General features: G+C 30.5%; 1 protein-coding gene across 1 annotated transcript; it reads right to left on the reverse strand.

Moving 5' to 3' along the window:
- Positions 1 to 11,470: 11,470 nt before the first annotated feature.
- LOC131598700 (heat stress transcription factor C-1-like) lies at positions 11,471 to 12,972 on the reverse strand. The gene is made up of 2 exons (XM_058871286.1): positions 12,625 to 12,972; positions 11,471 to 12,488 (listed from the first exon to the last, which is right to left on the reverse strand). Exons 1-2 carry the CDS (start codon positions 12,832 to 12,834, stop codon positions 11,655 to 11,657), a joined length of 1,044 nt encoding a protein of 347 aa, XP_058727269.1. The 5' UTR covers positions 12,835 to 12,972; the 3' UTR covers positions 11,471 to 11,654.
- Between the last annotated feature and the right edge of the window lie 11,091 nt (positions 12,973 to 24,063).

Genomic DNA, 24,063 nt, shown 5'->3' on the forward strand with positions numbered 1-24,063 from the left:
AAGAGGTTGTTCATCAAAATCATTCCTTGCCTTTTTCTTTCCCTTTGATGCTCTTGATGAAGAAGCCATGGATGAAGCTTTTTGAAAGTTAGGGTTTGAGAAGGGGATTTTCGGATTTGAGTTTATGGAGAGTTTTGTGATATGAGTTTTGGATATGTGAGAGTATATATAGGAGATTGGATGAGTGGGTTTTAATTTTGGTGGAGTAAAGGCTTGATTTAGTGGGTTTTAATGGTAGTGGAGGAAGGTTGAAGAAGATGAGTAGTGTAGTCAAGAGTGAGATGAATGAGTTTGAATGAGTTTGAATGTGAAATAAAGTAGGTCAAAGTTAGGTTGAATGGAGTGAATGAGAATGAGTTATGAGAAAGAGTGAAATAAATTCAAAATAGGAGACAAGTTATGATACATAGAGAGAAGAGAAGGGGACAAGTTATGACATAGGAATAAAGACAAGGGAACATAAAAGAAAAGAGAATATGTCATATAGAAAGAAGAGAGAGTTATCACATGTAGCAAAAAAAAAGCAAAAATAATAAAAAAGTTACGCAGGAACCGGTTCCCCCTTTTGGGAACCCGGGTTCCAGCCTTTAAGCATGCGTAAAAAACTGGCAGACTAGACTAGGAACCGGTTCCCCCTTTTGGGAACCCGGGTTCCTTAACTAAAAAAGCTAAAAAATGCATAGAAAGAAGCATTTTACACATAGAAAACCATAGACATTATTGCTAGTATATATATATATATATATATAGATAAAATATTAATCATATGTGTACCTTTATTTTTACCAAATGAAGAATCATATATCTTTTTCATCTAAAATTCCAAGTTCTCGCCGAATTTTGTAAAAAGGTTCTTTTGCGAGTGGTTTGGTGAAGATATCCGCAAGTTGGTTATGAGTATCCACAAATGTTACTTCGACATCTCCTTGAAGGACATGGTCTCGGAGAAAATGATGTCGAATGTCTATGTGTTTGGTTCTAGAATGCATGACCGGATTTTTTGTAATATTAATTGCACTTGTGTTGTCGCATCGAAGAGGAATGCATCCGAGATCAAGTCCGTAGTCACGAAGTTGTTGCTTAAGCCAAAGAATTTGTGCACAACAACTACCCGCTGCTATGTATTCCGCTTCGGCCGTGCTAAGAGCAACACATGCTTGCTTTTTACAAGCCCATGATACTAATGCATTTCAAAGAATGTGACAGGTACCACTTGTGCTTTTACGATCAGTTTTACAACCTGCATAATCCGCGTCAGAATAACCAATTAAATTGCAAACACTACCTTTAGGATACCATAAGCCAACGTTGGTCGTTCCTTTGAGATACTTCATGATCCTTTTAACCGCCATAAGATGTGATTCCTTTGGATTTGCTTGAAAGCGAGCACAAAGACAAACACTAAACATTATGTCAGGACGGCTTGCCGTCAAATATAATAAAGAACCAATCATACCTCGATACTTAGTAATATCAATTGGAGTACCGGATTCATCTTGATCAACATATGTACCGGAGCCCATTGGAGTATTCATTGCTTTACAATTGTCCATATCAAACTTCTTTAATAGTTCTTTACAATATTTGGATTGATTGATAAAAATTCCATCTTTGAGTTGCTTAATTTGTAGTCCAAGAAAGTAGTTCATCTTTCCCATCATAGACATCTCGAATTCTCCTTGCATCATCAATGAGAATTCCTCACACATTTCTTTGTTAGTCGATCCAAAAATGATATCATCAACATAGACTTGAACCAATAAAGTGTTACTCTTGATTTTCTTAATGAACAAAGTTTTATCAACCTTACCCTTTTCGAAACCTTTTTCACACAAAAAATTGCTAAGTATATCATACCATGCTCTAGGTGCTTGCTTTAATCCATAAAGAGCCTTTCTCAACTTAAAGACATGTGAAGGATTCTTGAAGTCTTCAAATCCCGGGGGTTGTTTGACATAGACTTCTTCATTGATGTAGCCATTCAAGAATGCGCTCTTGACGTCCATTTGATAAAGCTGAAAATTTAATGAACATGCATAAGCAAGTAAAAGACGAATAGCTTCTAACCTTGCAACCGGAGCAAATGTTTCTTCAAAGTCGATTCCTTCTTCTTGATTGTAACCTTGGGCCACCAATCTTGCTTTGTTTCGAACAATTATACCATTCTCATCAAGTTTGTTCTTAAACACCCATCGAGTACCTATGATGTGTTTGTTACTTGGTCTAGGAACAAGTTCCCAAACTTGATTTCTCTCGAATTGATTTAATTCTTCTTGCATTGCATTTATCCATTGATCGTCTCCTAAGGCTTCATCAACTTTGGAAGGTTCAATTTGAGAAACAAAAGCCATGTGTAAGCAAGCATCTTTGAGATTTAATCTTGTTGCAACTCCTTGACTAATATCACCAATAACTTTATCAATAGGATGATCTCTATGAGTTCTCCATTCTTTTGGTAGATCATTGGTGTTAGATTCTTGTTGTACACTTTCTTGTTGAACACTTTCTTGTTGTACTTCCGGTGCCTTCACAATTATATCATTTGAAAGTTCTTCCGGTGCCTTCACAATTGTATCATTTGAAGGTTCTTCTGGGGGTAAATCTAAAGGATCATCATCATCACAAACAACTATTTCCTCTTTGGACGTGTTAGTCTCATCAAAAGATACATGCATAGATTCTTCAATAGTTAAAGTTCTTTTATTATAAATTCTATATGCTTTACTAGAAAGAGAATAACCAAGAAATATACCTTCGTCGGATTTCTCATCAAACTTACCAAGATTGTCTTTGTCATTGTTGAGAACAAAGCACTTGCATCCAAAAATGTGAAAGTGAGCAATGTTTGGCTTTCTTCCTTTAAAGAGTTCATATGGAGTCTTCTTTAAGATAGGTCTAATGATTACTCGATTTCCAACATAACATGCCGTACTAACCGCATCCGCCCAAAAATATTTAGGAAGATTTGCATCACTAAGCATTGTTCTTGCAAGTTCCACTAGAAACCTATTTTTCCTTTCAACTACTCCATTTTGTTGTGGAGTTCTTGGTGCTGAAAAATTATGAGAGATACCATGTTCTTCACAAAATTCTTCAAACGATGCATTTTGAAACTCTCCACCATGATCACTTCTTATGGATACAATCTTTAATGATTTTTCATTTTGGATTTGTTTTGCATACTTCTTAAAGGCTCTAAAAGCATCACTTTTCTGCACAAGAAACAAAGTCCAAGAATATCTAGAATAATCATCAACAATAACTAAAGCGTATACATTACCTCCGAAGCTTCTTGTCCTTGATGGACCAAATAAATCCATATGCAACAATTGAAGTGGTCTTGTTGTAGTCACCACATTCTTTGGTTTGAAAGATGATTTGGTTTGCTTTCCCTTTTGACATGCATCACATAATTTATCTTTGACAAACTTTATCTTAGGTAGGCCAATAACAAGATCATGTTTGGTTAATTTATTTAAATGATCCATATGAATATGGGCTGCTCTTTTATGCCATAACCATGATTCATTATTGTTTACCAAAAGACATTTTACTTTCAAAGATAAATCATTTAAAGAAATCATAAAAATGTTATTAATTCTTGTACCTTTGAGTTTTACCTCATTGGTGACTTCATCGATGATCAAGCATTCTTCCTTAGTGAATTTGATCTTGAAGCCTTTGTCACAAAGTTGGCTAATGCTTAGAAGATTATGCTTTAGTCCTTCAACATAAAGAACATCTTCAATGGATGTGAAAGGTGGTGCACCAACTTTGCCTTTGCCAAGAATTCTTCCCTTATTGTTGTCTCCATAAGTGACAAAACCCTTGGCCTTTAACTTTAGATCTGAAAATTGGTTTAGATCTCCCGTCATATGCTTTGAACAACCACTATCTAGATACCATAGGTTTGAAGTGGTTTTCAAGCAAACCTACAAAACAAATTAAGTTTTGTTAGGTACCCAAATGGCTTTGGGTCCATCATAGTTAGTTCCTTTCTTTACCCATACATAATGTCCACTAGGAACACTAAAGTTCCTTACATAACAAGCATTGGGTGTGTGACCAATAATACCACAATAAAAACAAGTAGGTTCAAAGTTACTTCTATATCTAGGAGGATAAGATTTCTTTTGAACAAAGTTCTTCCTTTTAGGATAATGTTACATTACTTTAGGCTTGATCACTTTCTCTTGAATTGGTTGGTTACTAGCCTTGACAAAGATAGTCTTGTTGGATGTTGGTTTATCAAATTTAGAGAAACCAAGTCCGCTCTTATCATTGGAGTATCTTTGTGTGCTAAGAACATTTTCCAATCCAATTTGCCCTTTTTCATATCTTTCTAAAACACGTTTTAATTGGACAATTTGGAAGGAAAGTGATTCACAATTCTTGCATGCAACATTATCTTCTTGAACACTAATCATTTTTTCTTTGTCATTTTTATGTTCTTCTTCAATTATCTTAACCTTCTCTTCTAAAGATGATATTATCTTCTTTTGAGATGAGATAGTTTTATAGAGAATTTTACATTCATTTAACAATTCATTTATTGCACCTTGTGCACCATTATTAAAAAGAGAATCATCATAACTAACCTCGCCTTCTTCATCGTCGGAGTGGTGTGATGCCATTAGTGCTAGGTTTGCACTTTCGTCACTATCGGAGTCCGATGAGGAACTTACTTCATTATCTTCCCATGCTATGTAGGCCCTTTTCTTTTTGAATTCCTTCTTGCCTTTGAATCCATTATTCTTAGAAAGTTTTGGACATTCCGGCTTTATGTGTCCTTGTTTCCCACATTCATAGCATGTTACTTCTTGTGATGAAGTGGATGCTTCTTTATCCTTATGCTTTGAGAATTTCTTCCTTTTGACAAAGTTAGCATTATCAATATTATTTTTATTACCAAAAAATTTGCCTAACCTTTTTACAAGAAGCATGAAGTTTTCATCTTCATCCGATGTATCTTTCATTTTTCTTTCTTTTGAATCTACTTTTAATGCAATGCCTTTGGATTTCTTCTCTAAGTTCTCATGCTTTTCCAATCTTCCAAGTTCTGTCTCATATTCTTGAAGTTTTCCAAATAGTGTTGCGGAAGTAAGTTTTGATAAATTCTTCTTTTCGGATATCGCCGTCACTTTTGGTTGCCACTCCCTTGTCAAAGATCTGAGCACTTTAAGATTAAGTTCTTCGGTAGTAAGAGTCTTACCAAGTGCCTTCAAGTGATTTGTCAAATGTACGAATCGTTTTTGCAAATCGAGAATAGTTTCTCCGGGCTTCATTCTAAACAGTTCGTACTCTTGGCTTAAAGTATTCAACCTTGATCTTTTTACTTCAGCGGTACCTTCATGAGTTTCTACAAGAGTATCCCAAATTTCCTTTGATGTTGTACATGTTGATATTCGGAAGAATTCATCCATACTAAGAGCACCATGAAGAAGACTGATCGCCTTTTTGTCAGCAAGAACCCTTTTTCTATCATTATCATCCCATGACGCTTTAGGTTTCTCCGATCCAACACCATTAACAACCGTTGTAGGAACATGAGGACCTTGTAGGACAGCCTCCCAAACTTCTTCTCCTTGTGCTTCTAGATGAGCCTTCATTTGGATTTTCCAAAAGTCAAAATATTCACCACAAAACAATGGAGGCTTGTTGTTAGAACCACCATCTTTGAAAACCGGTCTTTGATTTGCGGAAGCCATTCTGGATCTTTAGGAACAAGTTACCTATAACTTGCTCTGATGCCAAATGTAAGTATAAGAGTGCGCCTAAGAGGGGGGGTGAATTAGGTTTTTTAAAAATAATCGGTTTTATGAGAATGTTTTTACTAACTTTTTTTGTTGTTAAGTATTTGAAGGCTTTTGATGGTTTGTATCTTTATCTTGGTAATGGTGATGAAAGCGGTAAATGCGGAAAGATAAAGAACACAACGATATATACTGGTTCCCCTCACAATCCGAGAGTACTCCAGTCCCCTTTCAAACACGAAAGAGATTTCACTATAGTTAGATTTATTGTACAAGCCTATGCCTACTATCTAACCTATAGGGTGATCAAAGGTTCTTAACACCTTTAAGATCAAACAACACTAATGTGAATGAAGAACAATCCTCTTCAAACACAACACTTACTTCCAACAATCCTGGATAGTAAGGAAAAATAATTTTTGAATGATACAAGAATTTATGAAGATGAATAATATATCAATCTTGGATTGATCTTCCCTTTCAAGCATATAATTCCTTTTAATGATAAACAAGTGTTCAATGGATGTATGATATGAAACTTTGGTATTTGAGTGAAAGTTGTATGAACAAAGTTTCAAATAAAAATGAAGTATGGACACTTGATGATTTTTGTGAAAGATATGGACACTTGAATTGTTTGAATTATTTGAATGAAAGAGGTGAAGAATAAAATCTAAAAATCTGAAATATATAGCCTCTAAGACACCTTTACAAATGGTTATTTTGTATGGAAGGATGCAAGAATAAAAGATGAAGAGGTACCTTTTGAAGAATGAAAAGAATTCTGAATTTTCAAAAAAATTCACGTGGGAACCGGTTCCCTTAAAACAGAACCCGGGTTCCCTATATGCAACGTTAAGAAAATTTGAAAATTTGAACTGGGGAACCGGTTCCCAGAATGTGGAACTCGGTTCCTGGACATGATGAAGCGCAAATATGCTGGGCAGTGGGATCTGGGAACCGGTTCCTCCAAACTGGAACTCGGTTCCCACATGCAAAAAATGCCAAAAACTCATTTTTAATGGCTTGAATGATTATCTAATGATTTGCAAATATTATGGAACATGTATGAATGTTTGAGAACACTTGTTTATGCATCAAGAGAGTTGTATATTATATACCTTAATATCTTTGATCAATGAAGTTTAAACTCTTTTGAAATACTTGAATCTTTATGCTTTCATATGAATTGATCCATTCCTTTTGCAATTGAGATCTTGTCTTCATCAAAACCAAATTGTAGAAAAAATTGTCTTCACACTTTTAGTGTAAGGATAATGGAGGTTTGAGACTTGAATGGAAGTTGAGTTGAAGTTATAGGCTATGAAATGCGTCCTCAGGAACACTTGAAAATGGGTTTGAAGTTGAATTTTGAGTATTCTGAAAACTGAAGGGGTGGTTGTTTGCGTTTGCCATAAACCCCAAAATATTTCGGAGATGCATATTCGAAATCACTTTTTTTAATAAAATGAGTGTTTTCGGATATGCATATCCGAAGACGCATTTTTTTTATAAAAAAAAAGTGACTTCGGATATGCATTTTCGAAAACACCCCTTAAAATTAAAAATAGGTGTCTTCGGATATGCATCTCCGAAATATATGGATATTTTAGGATTTTTACCGTGGTTCTGCGAGTATGTATATGGGTGCAATGAGAAATTCCTAAATTTAAGGGACTTTATTTGTTTTAAGGCCCTACCTATTTTGGGGCACATTTACTTTTAAAAATTTATACCCCTTATATTTTGAAGGCCTTAAATATTAGGGCCTAGCCCTTTAAATTGGCAACTCTATCTAACATGTTAGACCGCCTTAAAGGACGAAAATGATCCTTCTATGAGAATCCAACATGTTGGATCACCTCAAAAGACGACAAAGATCCATCTATGAGGATCCATCTTTGTCTCGCCTCTAAGGACGATTTCCTTCATATGCAATGAAAAAAAGGAAAGAAGACCTTGCAAATAACTATAAATAATAAAATGAAGAGTCTCATTAAAAAAGTAATGTATTTTATTGAAGTTAAAAAAAATAAAGAATTTAAAATTGCTCCTTCAATTTATATAATATTAATGTTAAATTGGTTATTATTAATTTTTTAAATTTTGCAAGATTATTCTCGTATTTTATGAAAAAATTTATTTACTTCTAAAATTTTCAAAAAGTTAAAAATAATTTTTTAATTTTACAAATTGATCCTTTCAGCATTTGAAAAATTATAAATTGGTCTATATTTTTCATATTTTAAATTTGACCCAAAAATTTCAGAATCTATGAAAATTACTCCAAAAATTTAAAATGAATCTTTTAAATACTTCATCAAAACAAAAGGTTTCAAAAATAAATAAATTTCAATTTAATCATTTGAATTCTTTAAATTTTTTTAATTATCTCATTCAAACGCACTTTAAGTTATTAAATATATGAATTATTTCTTTTATAAATATAATATTTCATCAATTTTTAAACGATTGAATGACTTCCGCTTTGATTTTATTATAAAATAAATAAAATAAAATATAAAAATAAAAAGAAGAGAAAAGTGAAAGAGACAACACATGCCAAAAATATTACACCTTTTATGATCGATATAAAATAGTATTTAGATGTTCTATCTTCCTTTGTCAAGAAAAAAAAAAACGGTTGCATCTTTAAAATGATTAATTTCGTAAGTACTATTAAGATATCAAACTTTATCACATGTTTAAAGACTTTGAATTAAGTTATTCGACCACACATGCTTATGTAGTTTAATATTCTGATTAGAGCTTAAATTGGACCATAATGTTTGCTTAACGAATTGCTATTCACTTATGTTTTCATTACAATTCTATATTTAATAAGCGAAAAATGCAAAAAATGATAAAATTAAATATCAATGTGAATAGGAAGTTATTGATGATGGGCAAGCAGAAGCACCACCATGGTAGTGTAAGGAATCAAGAAAACAATCCATAGAAACAGGACACTAGTATGCCTATCGTCTGACAGGCACTGAAACCAAAATAACAATAATTTAAAGCTTGCATTTATAGATTTAAATCAAAATTCACAATACTGTTGTCTTACATTTGTATATCAACTAAAACTAAATTCTATCTAAAAACAATCTTACAAGTTACAAGTAGTATGTTAGTTAGTGATAATAACAAATTAAAGAATTCTTAAAAAAATTGGTTTTAAGAAAAGAAAAAAAATCAATTATAATATCTTTCACCATAATATATATATATATATATATATATATATATATATATATATATATATATATATATATATATATATATATATATATATATATATATATAAATTTTAAACAAACGATTATATAATTTAATATTGTTACATCATAAATCATTATAAATCTTTTTATATTGTTAATAAGTGTTTTGAATAAATTATCGTGTCATTATTTAACATAAAATTTAAGAAATATGTGTTACTCAATCAAGATATAGTAAAAATATGCATAAGATATTTTGAAAAAATTAAGATGATCAATGCAATTCTACAATCACACTTATAAAGATCAACATGAACTTAAAGAAGAAGTCAAAAGATGGATTGACGGATAGCATATTACGCAAACATATTATTGGCTCCTTGAAGATTTAGGGTTTACGCTCCTTAGGTCTCTCTGCAGCATAAGATCGAAGATTTGTCATAATGTGAGATTAATTAGCATATTGGTGAAAGAATCAAGGCTATGTCATTAACTTGCAGTAAAGAAGGTATATTAAGGTACATCAAATCATGTAATACGCATTTCAAATCAACAAAACACAAGGAAATCCATGATTCATGGCTATTTGTTCGTGCTTGGAGCAACACCAAGTCTCATGAAGTTCATAGAAGCAAGAAATTGTGGCTTTGTTTTAATGTGAAGGGATTATGTCGCAACCTTTTATGCTCCATGTCTAGCATTTTGGTTGGTGATGCTACTTTAAGAGTTAAATGTGAATAACTGTACGTAAATCAAGTTGCTAGTAGACAATCAGCCAAAAGTTGATTTGGCAAATTATACAATGAGTCATAGTAGGAGCAAACACATAGTAAGAAGGTACCGTTTTCTTAGAGGCCAAACTGGTAAAGAAAGATTGAGAATTGAGTATTACAAAATAGAATTGTAATTGGCAAATATCCCGACAAAACCCTTGAAGCATGCAATATTTGAAGGCCTAAAAGAGTTAATAGAAATGAGGAACTTAGAGAATTTGAATTTGGACATGTATTAGAATGTAATTTAGTTTGTTAATATGATTGTTGGTGACATTTTCAAAGTGTTGTACTTGTAACTTGCGGCACAACAAAACTGTCACAACTTGACAATTAAGTTTGTCAGTAAATTTTACCAACTATTCTAATAGTATATTCTCATTATACTTGTATTTATTCCATTCCATTTCAATACTCTCCCTCCCTCCCTCCACACGTATATATAACATTTTTTTTTTAATTTTAAATTTCATCTCAGACTTCAAGATATATTGAGCCGATTTTAAAATTATTATATAAAAGTTTTTTATAATTTGAGATAAAAATGATATATGATTAAAATAAAAGTTAAATATTTTAAAAATTAGTGAACATAAATAAACAACAATATAAAATGTTTTTAGACTATTATATAATTGATAAAAAAAAAAAGGATTAAAGGGAGAATTAGAATGTGTGACCTACATAGGAGTGGGGGATGTGTCCCAAAATACAGAAGTACTGTAGTAGATTAGATTCGTTCTTATGGGAACTGTGATTGGCTTTTGGGTTTACTTTTGAGCCAAGAAGAGTACTAGTGGGTGGGACATAAAGTATAACTCACCTGTCTTAACCTCAATGGCCCATTTGTATCATATATTTCTCTCCTCTTTTCAAGTGATGCTTCAGCATTGGGGAGCATATAAACATATTCATATAGGTCATATTACTCACAATTTTTTAAATTATCAAGTAACTAAGAGCATGTATTTTTCTTTATTTAAAATTAAAGACAGCCATATTCCTATAAGTCATACTACTCATAATTTTTTTATATTATCAACTTACTAAGAGGATGTATTTCTTTATTTAAAACTAAGACAAACATATTCCTATAAGTCATACTAAATGTATATTCAGATAAAGAGTTTATTTAGTGTTTATAACAAATATTTATTTAAGACTGTCAGTATAAAAGTATTACACATTCATTCAATTATAATATTTTATAAAGTGTTAAATTATAAAAGTAATTTAAAATTTACAGTTTAACCAAATGAAATATATGATTATCATTGGTTGACAATGTAAAAATAATTTATATTGTCAGTACATTTTTCATTTTCTCTTTATGAAAATAACTAATAATTAAATTTATGTAAATTACTTTTATAATTAAATAAATAAATTATTTTTATATATTTTATAAGTTATTCTCATAAAATTATATTAAAAAATTTATAAAAATAATTTACACTATCATTGGTTGACAGTGCAAAAATAATTTATACTGTCAATACACTTCCTCTTTTCTCTTTATTAAAATAACCGTGTATAAATAAATTTATGTAAATTATTTTTATAATAAAATAAATAAATTATTTTAAATGTTTTATAAATTATTTTCATAAAATTACACTGAAGAACTTATAAAAAGTAAATAAAAAAATTTATAATATTTTTTTTTGATAAAATCTCATAAACAAATCACAAAATTTAAATCACTAAATACTCAAATAAATTAATTCAAACATCCCCCTAATGATTTCTTCTTTCTGTATCTCATTTTGACTTACTAATTTTCTCTTTACAAACAATTGAGAATAAAAAAAGAGAGAGAACAAAGAGTATATAACATAGAAAAGAAACACAAATTAAACCAAAAAAATTGAAAATTTTGTAATAAAAATAAATAAATCCATAATCTAAAAGCCACCATCCAACAAAGAAAAGGGATAAGGTGGCAACGAACTATTCTCCGCCGCTATTTCACTGAAAATTTCCACACCCCCCATTTTACCATCGCCACTATTCACACCCCCCATAAACGGTGCCGCCGGAGACACTTCCGTCAACGGCGTCTGAGAAACTTTGCAATCATACCCATACCCCATTTGTCCAATCTGCGTCTGACCCCACCAACCTCCCACCGCCGGCGTCACTCCCAACGGCGGCGCACGGTGGAAATAATCAATTTCAAAACCCGTCTCCGGCGACGACGACATCATATTATTAGCAACGGTTACCTCGTCTTCCTCAAACTCCGTCTTAACAAAACTCCCAACCGCCATGCCAGACGAGTCTGAGGAAGTCGAGGTAGTCGCCACCGGCACCGTCGTCGTCACCGGAGATATCAACCGTCTTTTTTTCTTATCAAGAACTATCTGCTTCTCTCTCTGATTGAGTATTCTAGACAGAATCTGAGGATCTTCAACGACATTGCAAAGAAAAGCCATCATTTGTTGTGGTCGTTTCTCTGTTGTTTCTAATCTCTTGTTCATCCCTTGAAGCTCTTCATCTAAATTTCTTTGTTCTTCTTTCAGCTTCAATATTTCTGTCACCATAGCTTCATCTTCTTCAAAATCCTCAAACTTCACTTCGTTAGAATAATAGTTATTATTACTATTATTATTGTTCCTTCCATTTCCAACTCCACCAACGTGCTTTTTTCTAACTATGTTCTTCAATAAGTGCTTTTGTCCTCTTAGAAACCACTCATTCGCAAATTCCCAACGATCCGGATCAACTTTTCTGAAACCCTAAACAAAACCAAAACCAAAACAAAAACAAAAAAAAAAACAAGAAATATCATGAATTTAGAATTGAAAAAAATAATGAAAACCCATTAATAAAAAAGTGATTTTGGGAAGTGGGTTTGTGTTAGTTTTTACTTACGTAGGTGTTGAGTTGACGAACGAAGCTAGAGAAGTTGTTGTGTTTGAAGAAAAGAGGGAGAAGGGAGTGAGAGAATTCGAGGGGGTCGAGGACGATGAAACTGTTGTTAGGTGGGCCCCACTTGATAAGGTTATCGGTGTTTGGTTCGTTAACCATGTGATATGTCTTCATAATGAACGGTGCGATCATGTTGTTTTGCTCCATCCCCATTTAACAAAGACAGGAACAAGAACAATAACTCACACGATTACAAAGATAGGTTTATTGGTTTATGTTATATTCAACTATTGAAGTGAGGAGAGAGAGAGAGACAGATAGAGAGAGAGAAGGTTTTTCTTTTTTGAAGGAGAGGAACACTGAATATATAAAGATGCTAGCAACCATGATTTTAAACAGTCATGTTACCATGAAAATGACTGCAATAAAACGGTATTGAAAAATGCTGATATCGATATCATTATTAATTATTTTTATGATAAAAAATTATGATTAATTTATGTAAAACGGTATAGGCATGCATATACTAATATCTTTATTTTATGATAAACTCACATCGTGACGATTACAATCTGTATTATAATATATGTATCAAACGAAATTATGAAAGTTTTATGACAGTAACTATTTTTTAAATCTTTGATCGTAACAACTACAATCAATAACATATCGAAATTGCAAAAAATTTTATTTAAAACCTTGCTAGCAATTGGGCTTGAGCTCTGTTAGGTAAAAATAAGAGTTGATTGATAAATTAATTGATAAGTTATAATTTTTGAATGATGATTAAGGAAGGATAACTTATAACTTATAGCTAATTGGTGATGATTGATAATTGATAAGTTAATTGAAATGTTTGATAAATTTAACAGTTCAATTAATTGATAAATGTCGAATGATACAAGTTTAAATTTTAAATGTCGATTTATAAATATTAAATTTAAATTTTACTTAAAATAATAAAGATAAAAGTAAAAAAATAAATAAAATATAAGCTATAAACTATAAACTAAAATGCTATTTAAAATAGAATTTAAAAAAAAATTATAAGCTAACAAAATTAATTATAAATTTGTGATGAAAAATCATTATTAAACAAGTCTTTTATTATAATATGAGTGTATAAACTATACAGTATAAACTCAAAATGTATCGAGCCAAAGAGAATTTTAAACAAATTGTTCATAAGGTAAATCTAAAATTCTCTTTGAGGAGTTTACAATTTATGACATACTACTATAATTTATAAATTTACATTTTAAAAATAAATATATTTAATAATTATATTTTCTCACTAATTTATAGTAATTTATTTTTATTAATTATAAATTATAATATTTCTAAATAGTTTATAGTTTAAATTTAAATTTTTTATTTTTTTACAAATTATCCATTGTAAACTTGTTTATTAAATGAAGACACCATTTAAGAAATATGTAGTATTCGATTAAACATTTAAATGCATGTGCTTATTCTATTTATATCTGACTATCATTGTGGTAAAAGTAAAATAAAAATTGTAGGGATAATAAAATTAAAACAGGAAGATGTTGATGATGGGCAAGCAGAAGCACCATAGTATTGTAAGTAAGCAATACATAGAAATATGGGACAGTAATATCCCTATCGTCTGACAGGCACTGATGCCAAAATAACAATAATTTAAAGCTTAGATTTAATAGGATATGGATATTTGGCATGCAATACTATCTTCTGACATTTGTGTAACCTAAAATTAAATCCCTTTCTAAAATATTTCAGAGGCATGTTTGTTAGTGATAAGAACTTAAGAACAAGATAAATGTTTTAAAAACTGCTTTTAAGTTTTTTTACTTAAATTTGAAATATATATATATATATATATATATATATATATATATATATATATATATATATATATATATATATATATATATATATATATATATATATATATATATATATATATATTAAAGATGTATCAAGTAAAATTGTTTTAAAAATAGGAAATAGGGGATTAAATGATAACAATTGGATTAGATATAGAGAATTTCTTCACCCATCTCCTAACCTTCTTGCCCACCCCTGGTGAATTTACAACATTATCCCTTGTTTCGGAAGTTCATTTCCGAAACGGTAGTTTTTTTTGAAAAAAAGGTGTTTTCGGAAATGAACTTCCGAAAACGTGTTTTTTTTAATATAAAATATTGATTTCGGAGATGCATCTCCGAAATAAAGTTACATTTTCAGAAAATGTGGTGTTTCGGAAGTTCATCTCCGAACTCACCCCCCATGATGGAATTCGGAAATGAACCTCCGAATTTATGTCTGGACAGAAGAAAAATGAAAAACAACAACGATTCGCTTTATTTAATCGGGTGAAGATTACAACGATAATATTACTGAAAATTAAAGTTACATATTGTTGAACACGGGTAGGTGGGGATGAGTCAACATTTTGATAACGTCGTCCGCCGATCTTTGAAGTTTGGCGTCCAACTCAATCGGGCCTTTCGAAGAAAATCGGTCGAACGTTGTCCACATAACCGCTAAATCTTCGCCGTTCTTGATCTCAAAAGGTGTGATCATCAACCCTCCCTCGTCGTTAAGCGATGGCGAGCGGTACTCGAGCTGACAGTTTGAAGAAACTACCTACGACATCAGGAAATAATGATATACTTCTGGCCGATAAGGAAGATGTTTTTATTCCAGATAACCTTCATATGAAGAAGCTTTTTGAGAGCGAGAAAGTTTTTGTATGGTATCCTAAGTATAACATGGCACCATTGTTCAAGAGTAAACTATCTGATATTTACAGAAAAGTTGGTGCTAGAAATATCTCTGAGTCACTATCCAAAGAAGAATCATCTGTTGTGAATGATGATGTTGAACTCGAGCATGTTGATCCAAATAATATTCTCAACTTAAGGGGGTTGGTTAAGCTTATTCTTGGTTTTCTTGCATGTTGTAGCCTGAAAATGGAACAAAGTAAGAGACATGAAGCTGTTCAAAGTCTTGTCAACTTGAGTTTCCGCGAGACAAAGGAGCCAATCAATGTAAGCTATAGTTTATCATTATCATCAAGGGACGTCACTACAAAAAAATCAAACAAAGGGGTGCGCTGGGAAAGTCAAAGTTCTATGTTTATAATCCAGAAGATGGATAGTGTTCGCGGCGATGAAATCCAAGAATCTACATATTGATTTTAAAAGCGAAGAAATTGATTTTCTAATGGAATCCAAGAATCTACATATTGAGCATGAAGATGAGATGTTCCTCAACTCTGCCTTCTCTTCTGGCTAACTCTATTGCCGCTGCTTACTGGTTTTTCTGTTTGAATATGCTTTTCGGAAGTTCATCTTTGAAGACACCCCCCATGAGGTGTTTTCGGAGATGCACTTCCGAATTATGGAAATTTTTTTTTAAAAAAAAGCGCTTCGGAAGTTCATTTCCGAAGCAGGGGTATTTTGGGATTTTCGCTGGGGGTGACCCCCATAGGGAGGTGGCTAAAGAAATTTTCTAGATATATGGTTTTGATGAAATCACGTGCAAGCATAAACAATTAATGTTCTTCAAGACCATATATCTAATGCAATGGTTCTCATTTAACCCTCATATCTCATATTTTAAAAATCATCACACTTGAAACATCTCATAATTCTGATCGAGTCTTAGAAAAAGTGTGACCCATAACTCAATCAATCCAAAAACGTCTTAAAGGAGGCATGGGACGAATCAAATGATCACTCTATGTCGGGTCATCACGCGTCCGACCTGATTCATCTTGTATAAGACACGAGTCGTCTGACTTAAACATGTGTTATTAAAGTAGCAACTACATATTTGTTAGACCATGTGTCCATAAAAGAGTAGGCATTTATCACTTTTTAAAGGAAAAAACCTTCATATCCTTGGGAAAGGACGAGTCTTCATATTCCCACGCCATAATCAAGCAATTAGATTTGAATCGGTTCTTCACCCATAACTTGATTTATGGATAACGGCTATAAATATCACAACACCTAGGGTTAGGAGGGAGACATTCAACATGTTAAGGATTGAGATATCAACAAAAAAAGGCTTTCGCCTAATACATTGTCGGGTGATCCACTCTATTGTACTTTTCGCAAGTATAATTGGTGTCAACCGTAAGACTTGATAAAACTGACATGGACAATCCACATGACATTACTATTGATGGCGACGACAAGTGGTGATTATCGATGATAAATTCACAGAGAGAATGATTGACATAAATGGGTTGTTTTTTCACATAGTTATGAGAACCCCGTGTAAATATACATGTTGAAAATTTTCCTTTCATGTTACAAAGGTCCCACGCCATTTTGGTTATCACTTCTGGTTGAATTTTAAGAAGAAGAATAAAAGATATAGGCACTATACATATACGATAAATTTCTCGTGATGATTGTCTCTATGCAAAAAATCACAGAGTCGCCATCAAACTTTATTTAACCAAAAAAGGGAAGGAAAAACATCGAGAAAAACCCAAAGGATAGGATAAGATGATCTCGCGACCAAGATCAGGGTTCGAGAGTCGATTACGCAAGAGGAGTGTATTATCACCCCTCACATCCATTGTACTTGATGGGAACCATTTTTTGTTTTTTTAGGTGTAAGGGTGTTGCTTTAGGGTTTACTTGATATACGATCATGGTTGGAATATAATTAAGGGAGAAAATAGGTTATAAATTAGTGTGCTATGAGGATTGAATTAATCTCGTTTTGTTATTTTAAGGTGTTTTGAGAAGTATTGGAAAAAGGAGTTTGAAAAAGGGCACTTGGTCCAAAGACCTAGGTTTTACTCTTATTTGAAGATGAATGAAATGCGTGGAATGAAGTGAAATGGGGATGAATTAGATAAAGGTGGGTCGATTGCGAGGCCTAAGTGCTCGACTTACAGGCGAAGAACATACAAGGCTTACTTTTTGTTTGTGATGGTGGAGTAGTGATGAATTTTGTTAGAGGTTGATTGCGATGCCTAATAATTCGACTTATGGGTAATATGAGGGATGGTGTGAAAAAACCTAATAAGGGATGGAAGAAATAAGTTCAATTAATTGTTTTGAAAATGGCTTGACGTTGGGCCAAAACCTGTTTTTATCTTGTTTTTGAAATTGTTTTCTATTGTTTTAGTTTTATCTTTTTAACATGCAAGCATACAAGCATTCAATGCATACAAAGCCCACAAAGCACAATCATACGCTATTACATTTTTCATGAAGAGGGGGTACACTTTTACCTGGAGATGGAGCACTTACTACTATATTATAATATTCAAAGGAAACTTTAAAGTGAATTTAAAACGATAAAGTACAATAATTGAAACAATTGGTATGTTATCCAAATAATAAGTCAAAGTGACTTCCATCAATACCTCAAAAGTGAAAGGGTTAGCCATATGCGTAAAGATGATGTATGACAATGTGCATAAAATTTCAACAAGAAGTGGTCAAGAAACACATGCCAAAAATCCTAAAGTATTCAATCGAATTCCGAAGGAATTAAGCATCATCTATCAAGATTTTCATGAACTGAACTTAAAGAAAAATACTCTACAAATCTAGATCACATTATCATATAATATTCTATGTCACAGTTTATCAAGGATCAAGAAAAAAACCTAAAATTCATATGAAAATTAAAGAGGAAATCAAGTACATTTTTATAAATTTTCAAGAACAAAATTAAGAGAAATTATTCTTAAAAACCAATTACAATATCCCATTTTTATGGAAAAAACTAAAAATCATGAAAACAAGATTTAAAGAAATTCCAAGCAAAATTAAAAAAAATGGTGAATTTACAAGTCTACCATTTCCTTAATTATAATTATATCCTCACTCACAAAAGGACTTTTCTTACAAAAGCACTTAGACTAAAATATTAGTGAGAGAAAGTGAAATAAAAATTTATAGAGAGAGAGATAAAGAGAGGTGTGTCAAAAAACGTTTCAGTATGAAATGAAATTAGAAACTGACTTCTATTTATAGGCTAGAGGTTAGCTCAAAAAGGAATTTCAAATAAATGTTTTATATGATAATCTAATTGATTGACACATCTTCACAATTGATTAGAAGTTTGAAATACAATCTATTATAAGTTTATAAAAGGAAGGATAATATATCTAGTCGTTGCACATCATTAAGGCACCGTCCTAGGAATATTTTCACATGACCCAACATATATCTCACAATATTAACATTTTAGGAATATTTTCACATGGTTGATTCTGGGAGAAACTCTCGTAATTTTTGTCAAGCTTTTTGAAAATATGGGTTTAGATCTCATTAGATTTAATTCTAGGAAAATATCATAGTGAGACAGACTTATTTTCTTTTATTGAACACCATTGAATCAATTAACAATATTAACCCAATATCCAACCTTGTAAAAGGACACTAAAATAATTTAAATAGGTGTTAGAGGTTAGACACAAAAAGGTGAAGAAAAGAACAAAATGTTTAGAGATAAATCATGATATTATAATATGAATCAAAAGAAAATGATTTGAATCAAGGTATTAAAATGAGGAATATCACATTTTGATTTAAATCAAGATTTATATTTATGATTCGAGTCAAAGTAAGGCATGATTTGAATTATAGTTATACTTTAAAAGATTCTTAATTGACGTGATTCAAATCAAAAGTCTTGTGATTCGAGTCATGGAGTGTTGTGAGTTGAATCACGCACATCCCTGATTAGAATCAGGCTAATTAAACCAAATTAAAAATTTCCTCTTGATGTTTTATTCAAATAGCCAAAAGGTCTGACTCGAATCAAGCTTTAAAAAATCTTGTTTTAAGCTTTCTAACTTATGATTCAAGCTATATATTCAACATGTTGACTTTGACCAATTTTCTTACTAAAAATACGTTGCAATGGGTTCAAAAACTAATTTGTTGAATGTAAGGGTAACTCAAAGGTACAAATATAATCAAATAAATGAAATAACAAAATTACAGATAAATTTCAAATAACGATAAATCGAATTACACATATATCAAATTTAAACAGAACATCAAAATAAAATATGATGCCGACTACAATTTCAACAACATTAACTACCTCATTATTATAAAGCAATAAATGTTTCATGTGCCTATGAAATCCAAATTTTTTCACCTGAGGGACTCAATCGTTTCAATTTCACATGAGGGACTCGACTTTTGAAGTCTCGCTTGATGGACTCAACTTTTTAAGTCTTTGTGCGGAGGGACTCACCTTTTCAGGTCTCGTTTGAGAGACTCAACTTTTCAAGTTTCACATAAGAGATCCTACTTTTTAGTCTCGTCTGAGAGACTCGCCTTTTTAAGTAACGTCCAAGGGAATTGCTTTTTCAAGTTTCATGTGAGAGACTTAATTGTTTAAGTCTTGCCTGAGGGACTCGCATTTTCAAATCTCGCCTGAGAGACCCAATTTTTTAAGTCTTGTTCGAGAGAATCTGTTTTTTAAGTCTTGCTTGAGGGACTCACTTTTTAAGTCTCGTCCAAGGACTCACTTTTTCAAGGACTAGAACTTTTAAGTCTTGCTCGAGAAACTCGCATTTTTAAGTCTCGCCCGAGAGACTCGATTTTCTAAATATCACTAAAAAAAGTATCGTCTACATTGTTTAATCTCGATCAATAAAAAAATTGTTGAATTTAAATCCGAAATTTTTAAACCAAAATTAATTTCAATCGCTCAACTTAAGCTGGGCTTTTAAATTTTTATAATAATTTTTTGTTTTTATTGATTTTGTTATGTATATACTTTATTACGTGACATCATCATTAATGATATTACATTAATGTATATAATTGAGTTGAAAATCTCAAAGTGAAACTATATTATCACGTAAAGTCATATATTTCAATCAATGTTTTAAAAATTGGACTGATTCAACAGTTCAACCGGTTGTATTGTCAATCGGAGATAAATTTGGTTGGGTCAACCTTTCAAAATCGCTACTGGGTCAAAACCGAAATAGAATTAAAAAAAATTAGATTGAACCGTTCAAAATTATTTGAACCATAGAATCGAAGCCGGTTTTGTAAAACGTCCGATTAAAAAAATGCATCAAATTGACTATTTTTTTAAAGAAGTTGAATATGTAAATATCAAAACTTAACATACATTCTCCAATCACAAAAAAGAATGTTGTGCTTTTATTACACATACAAATTTTTAAGTTTTGTTAATCCGTTATAGTTTTTCTTTCAACCACACTCCAACATATATTTATCATACTCGAATTTATTTTTTGTTGTTTAATTAAGTGTATTGTATTATTTGTTTTTTTATTCTATCTTTTATTTTAGGTATTCTTAATTATTTGAACTTTATTTTAATTATTATGTTCTATTATTTTAATTTTGGTTTGAATTAGTTTATTTAACTTATTTTATTGTAATTCTTTAATTTGTTCAAATTATTCTTAATTAAAGCTTGAAATGAAGTGTACAACTGCGTTGTGTTATTATATATACTATCGATATTGTTGTATTAAGTTTGTAATTGATTTTTAAAATATTTATTTTATTAAGTTGTGAATTTATGATTATGTGTGACATATCTATCAAAAATTAATTTTATATTATTAGTTTCTTTAATAAACGATTCAATCATAAATTTAACTGAATGAACCAATTAAACCTTAAACCAAAAACTTCACCGGTTCGATCTCCGGTCCAATTTTTAAAATACTATTTTCAACTCAACGATAACGAAATCTCAAGAGTTTTGGTGAAATGAAGATTAAGAGTTAACCTCTTGGTACATAACTCTTTTTTTTTTTTAATAATGAGTGATCATTTGTTATAAAAAAAAATCATAAAGCAAATGATTAATTTCAATTTACAATCTAAATTATTTTTTTCTCAATTGTTGTTTTAGCTTAAATTTTTTTTTATATTTTCAAAAATGTATTTTATAATTATTTTTAAATTGAGAGATTAATTTTGACATCCTATATCAAAAACATACATTATTAAAGATCAAAATATTATCAAAATCGCAATTTTTTTTAAATGTTGTATTTTAAAAATAATTTTTATAAAAAACTATTTAAAATTGTTTTAAAAAAACGTTAGAAGGAGGGAGTGGTATTTATTTTTTAACACTCTCATATCCTTAAATTTGGAAATACCTTTTTCCAATTAAATGAAAGTATTCAATACTACATTATTTTTAAAAAAAATTATTTTTTAAAAAGTTAAAATTTTAAATCAATTAACAATTATGAATATCCGTACCCAAACGAAACTAAAGTGTACTAAAGTTTTTTTTTTGTACGTGCTAGTCATATAAACTTAAATGATTAAGAAGCCAAAGATTCATGTATAATGTGTCATATTATGTGGTGGTTTTAAGTCTTCTTCTGAGAATTCTGATTGGCTACTGGGCTTACTTTTAAGCCAAGAAGAGTACTCGTGAGTGGGACATTAATTATAACTCATCTGTCTCAACTCACTGGTCCATTTGTATCACCCTCCATTCTTATATCAGTATATTTCTCTTGCCACTTTTCAAGTGATGCCTTTGAAGCTTTCTTTGGAAATATTTCCTTTGTTACTTTATGACAGATTTAAATAATATGATAAATTGAAGGATTTAAATAATATGTTATATGATACATACATATTATAACTTATATTCATAAACAATTTTTTTTTTTTTAATTCTACAAATGATTGGAGAAAGTAGGGATAAGCACTGAATTACCCTCCTTCTTGTATTCAATACGGCAACACTTAAATAACTAAATAATTAAGAAAAAATATTTTTTATTTGATTAACCGAGTGATCTAATCAGTCATAGTTTATTTAAAGATAAAATTTAATCATATAATTCACAAATAATTAATATTTAACAATAATTTTTGGTCGGTGGTGGAGGTTAGGATCTTAAAAGTGTATTTCTTTCAAGATTCTGAGTTTGAATCCCACTAAGTGCTAATAATTATTGTGTTGGACGAGTCCATACATAACTCTGCTCGGACTTAAACGAAACTTTAAACGGGACTTTCGCTAGTGGACGTTAGGATTGATCATCTTGAATTAGTCGGTCGTAAAGCCGGATACCAATATTTAAAAAAAAAAATCATACATGTTAAATACTTGTATTTTGTATAAAAAATGATAAACTTATAATAACATATTTAAATTAAGAATTGTGTTATTAAAACATGACTCAATTGTATAAAAATATTAATGATACATTTTCACTAACCATTTTAGAAGACTTATTTAAAATAATATTATATATTATACTAATGTAAATAAAAATTAATGTAGATAATTTTGTGATTACTAATTTTCAAATTAAAGGTCATAAAATGTTCAAATAATTAAAAAAAAATGCTAATTACATATTGACATAACCTATTAAGAGAATTATATATATATATATATATATATATATATATATATATATATATATATATATATATATATATATAACTGATTTTTAAAATCTTCTTAGAATACTTTATATGTTATAATATATAATAATTTTAAATTTTATATAATTGTTTAGACATGCACTCTCACTAATACAACATACATAAATAAATAGAATTTTGATTTATCATATTCCACTAATATTAAATACTGCAATAATATAATATTTAAAAAGTCATGTTAACAGGTGCCTCGAGAGCATTGGTTAAGAATTTTAAATAAAAAGATATTTTATAATTAACGTTTTGAATACACATAATATTTTTTTTAAAAATTAACTATTTTTTATTTTTAATATATTGAATGCAAATATTTTTTAATAATTTATCTTTTTAATCTATTATAAAATATTAAGTTGGGAGTCTCGTAGACAACCACATAATTTTTTATAGAGAATTTAAGAGGGGATATGTTTTAAACATATTTTTTATATAAAGTGTATATATTTTTTTAACTTATTCATATATAGTGCTAGAGATCCATAAATGACAAATAATTTCTATGATTGTGTCTTCCCCATTAAGGCAAAGTGAGATCCATCACTAGCTCAAAGGAGAAAAGGTGTCCCTATAATTAGATATTTTTAATTATATAGGTTTGTTTCTTTTTGAATATATTAATCTACCTTTCTTATTTCTTGTTCCAAAGTGTTCACAGATGTGTGGAGTGTGGATTTTATTAAATATTTTATAAGCTCCAAGCAAATAATGTACTTGGCCATATTACCACCATTCATTCATCCCTTCATTAAGATAAAATAATATAATTAGGTTAACTTAGATACGATTAGCTTATTCATTGGATTTTGGTAGTTGTGCTTGTAGTTCAACTTTCAATTTCTCCTCTTGGTCTCTTCACTCAAATGAATAGCCATGACTTTTCTAATCTTGGGTTAAATGAAACTAAATATTACTATAAGCAAATATTTTGGACCCTCTAGACATATGGAGGAAAAGTTCCCTAAATTCGGGAGGACCACCAAGATTCTTGCCAATACAT

The sequence above is a fragment of the Vicia villosa genome, linkage group LG4 (assembly GCF_029867415.1).
Source record: "Vicia villosa cultivar HV-30 ecotype Madison, WI linkage group LG4, Vvil1.0, whole genome shotgun sequence".
Lineage (NCBI taxonomy): Eukaryota > Viridiplantae > Streptophyta > Magnoliopsida > Fabales > Fabaceae > Vicia > Vicia villosa.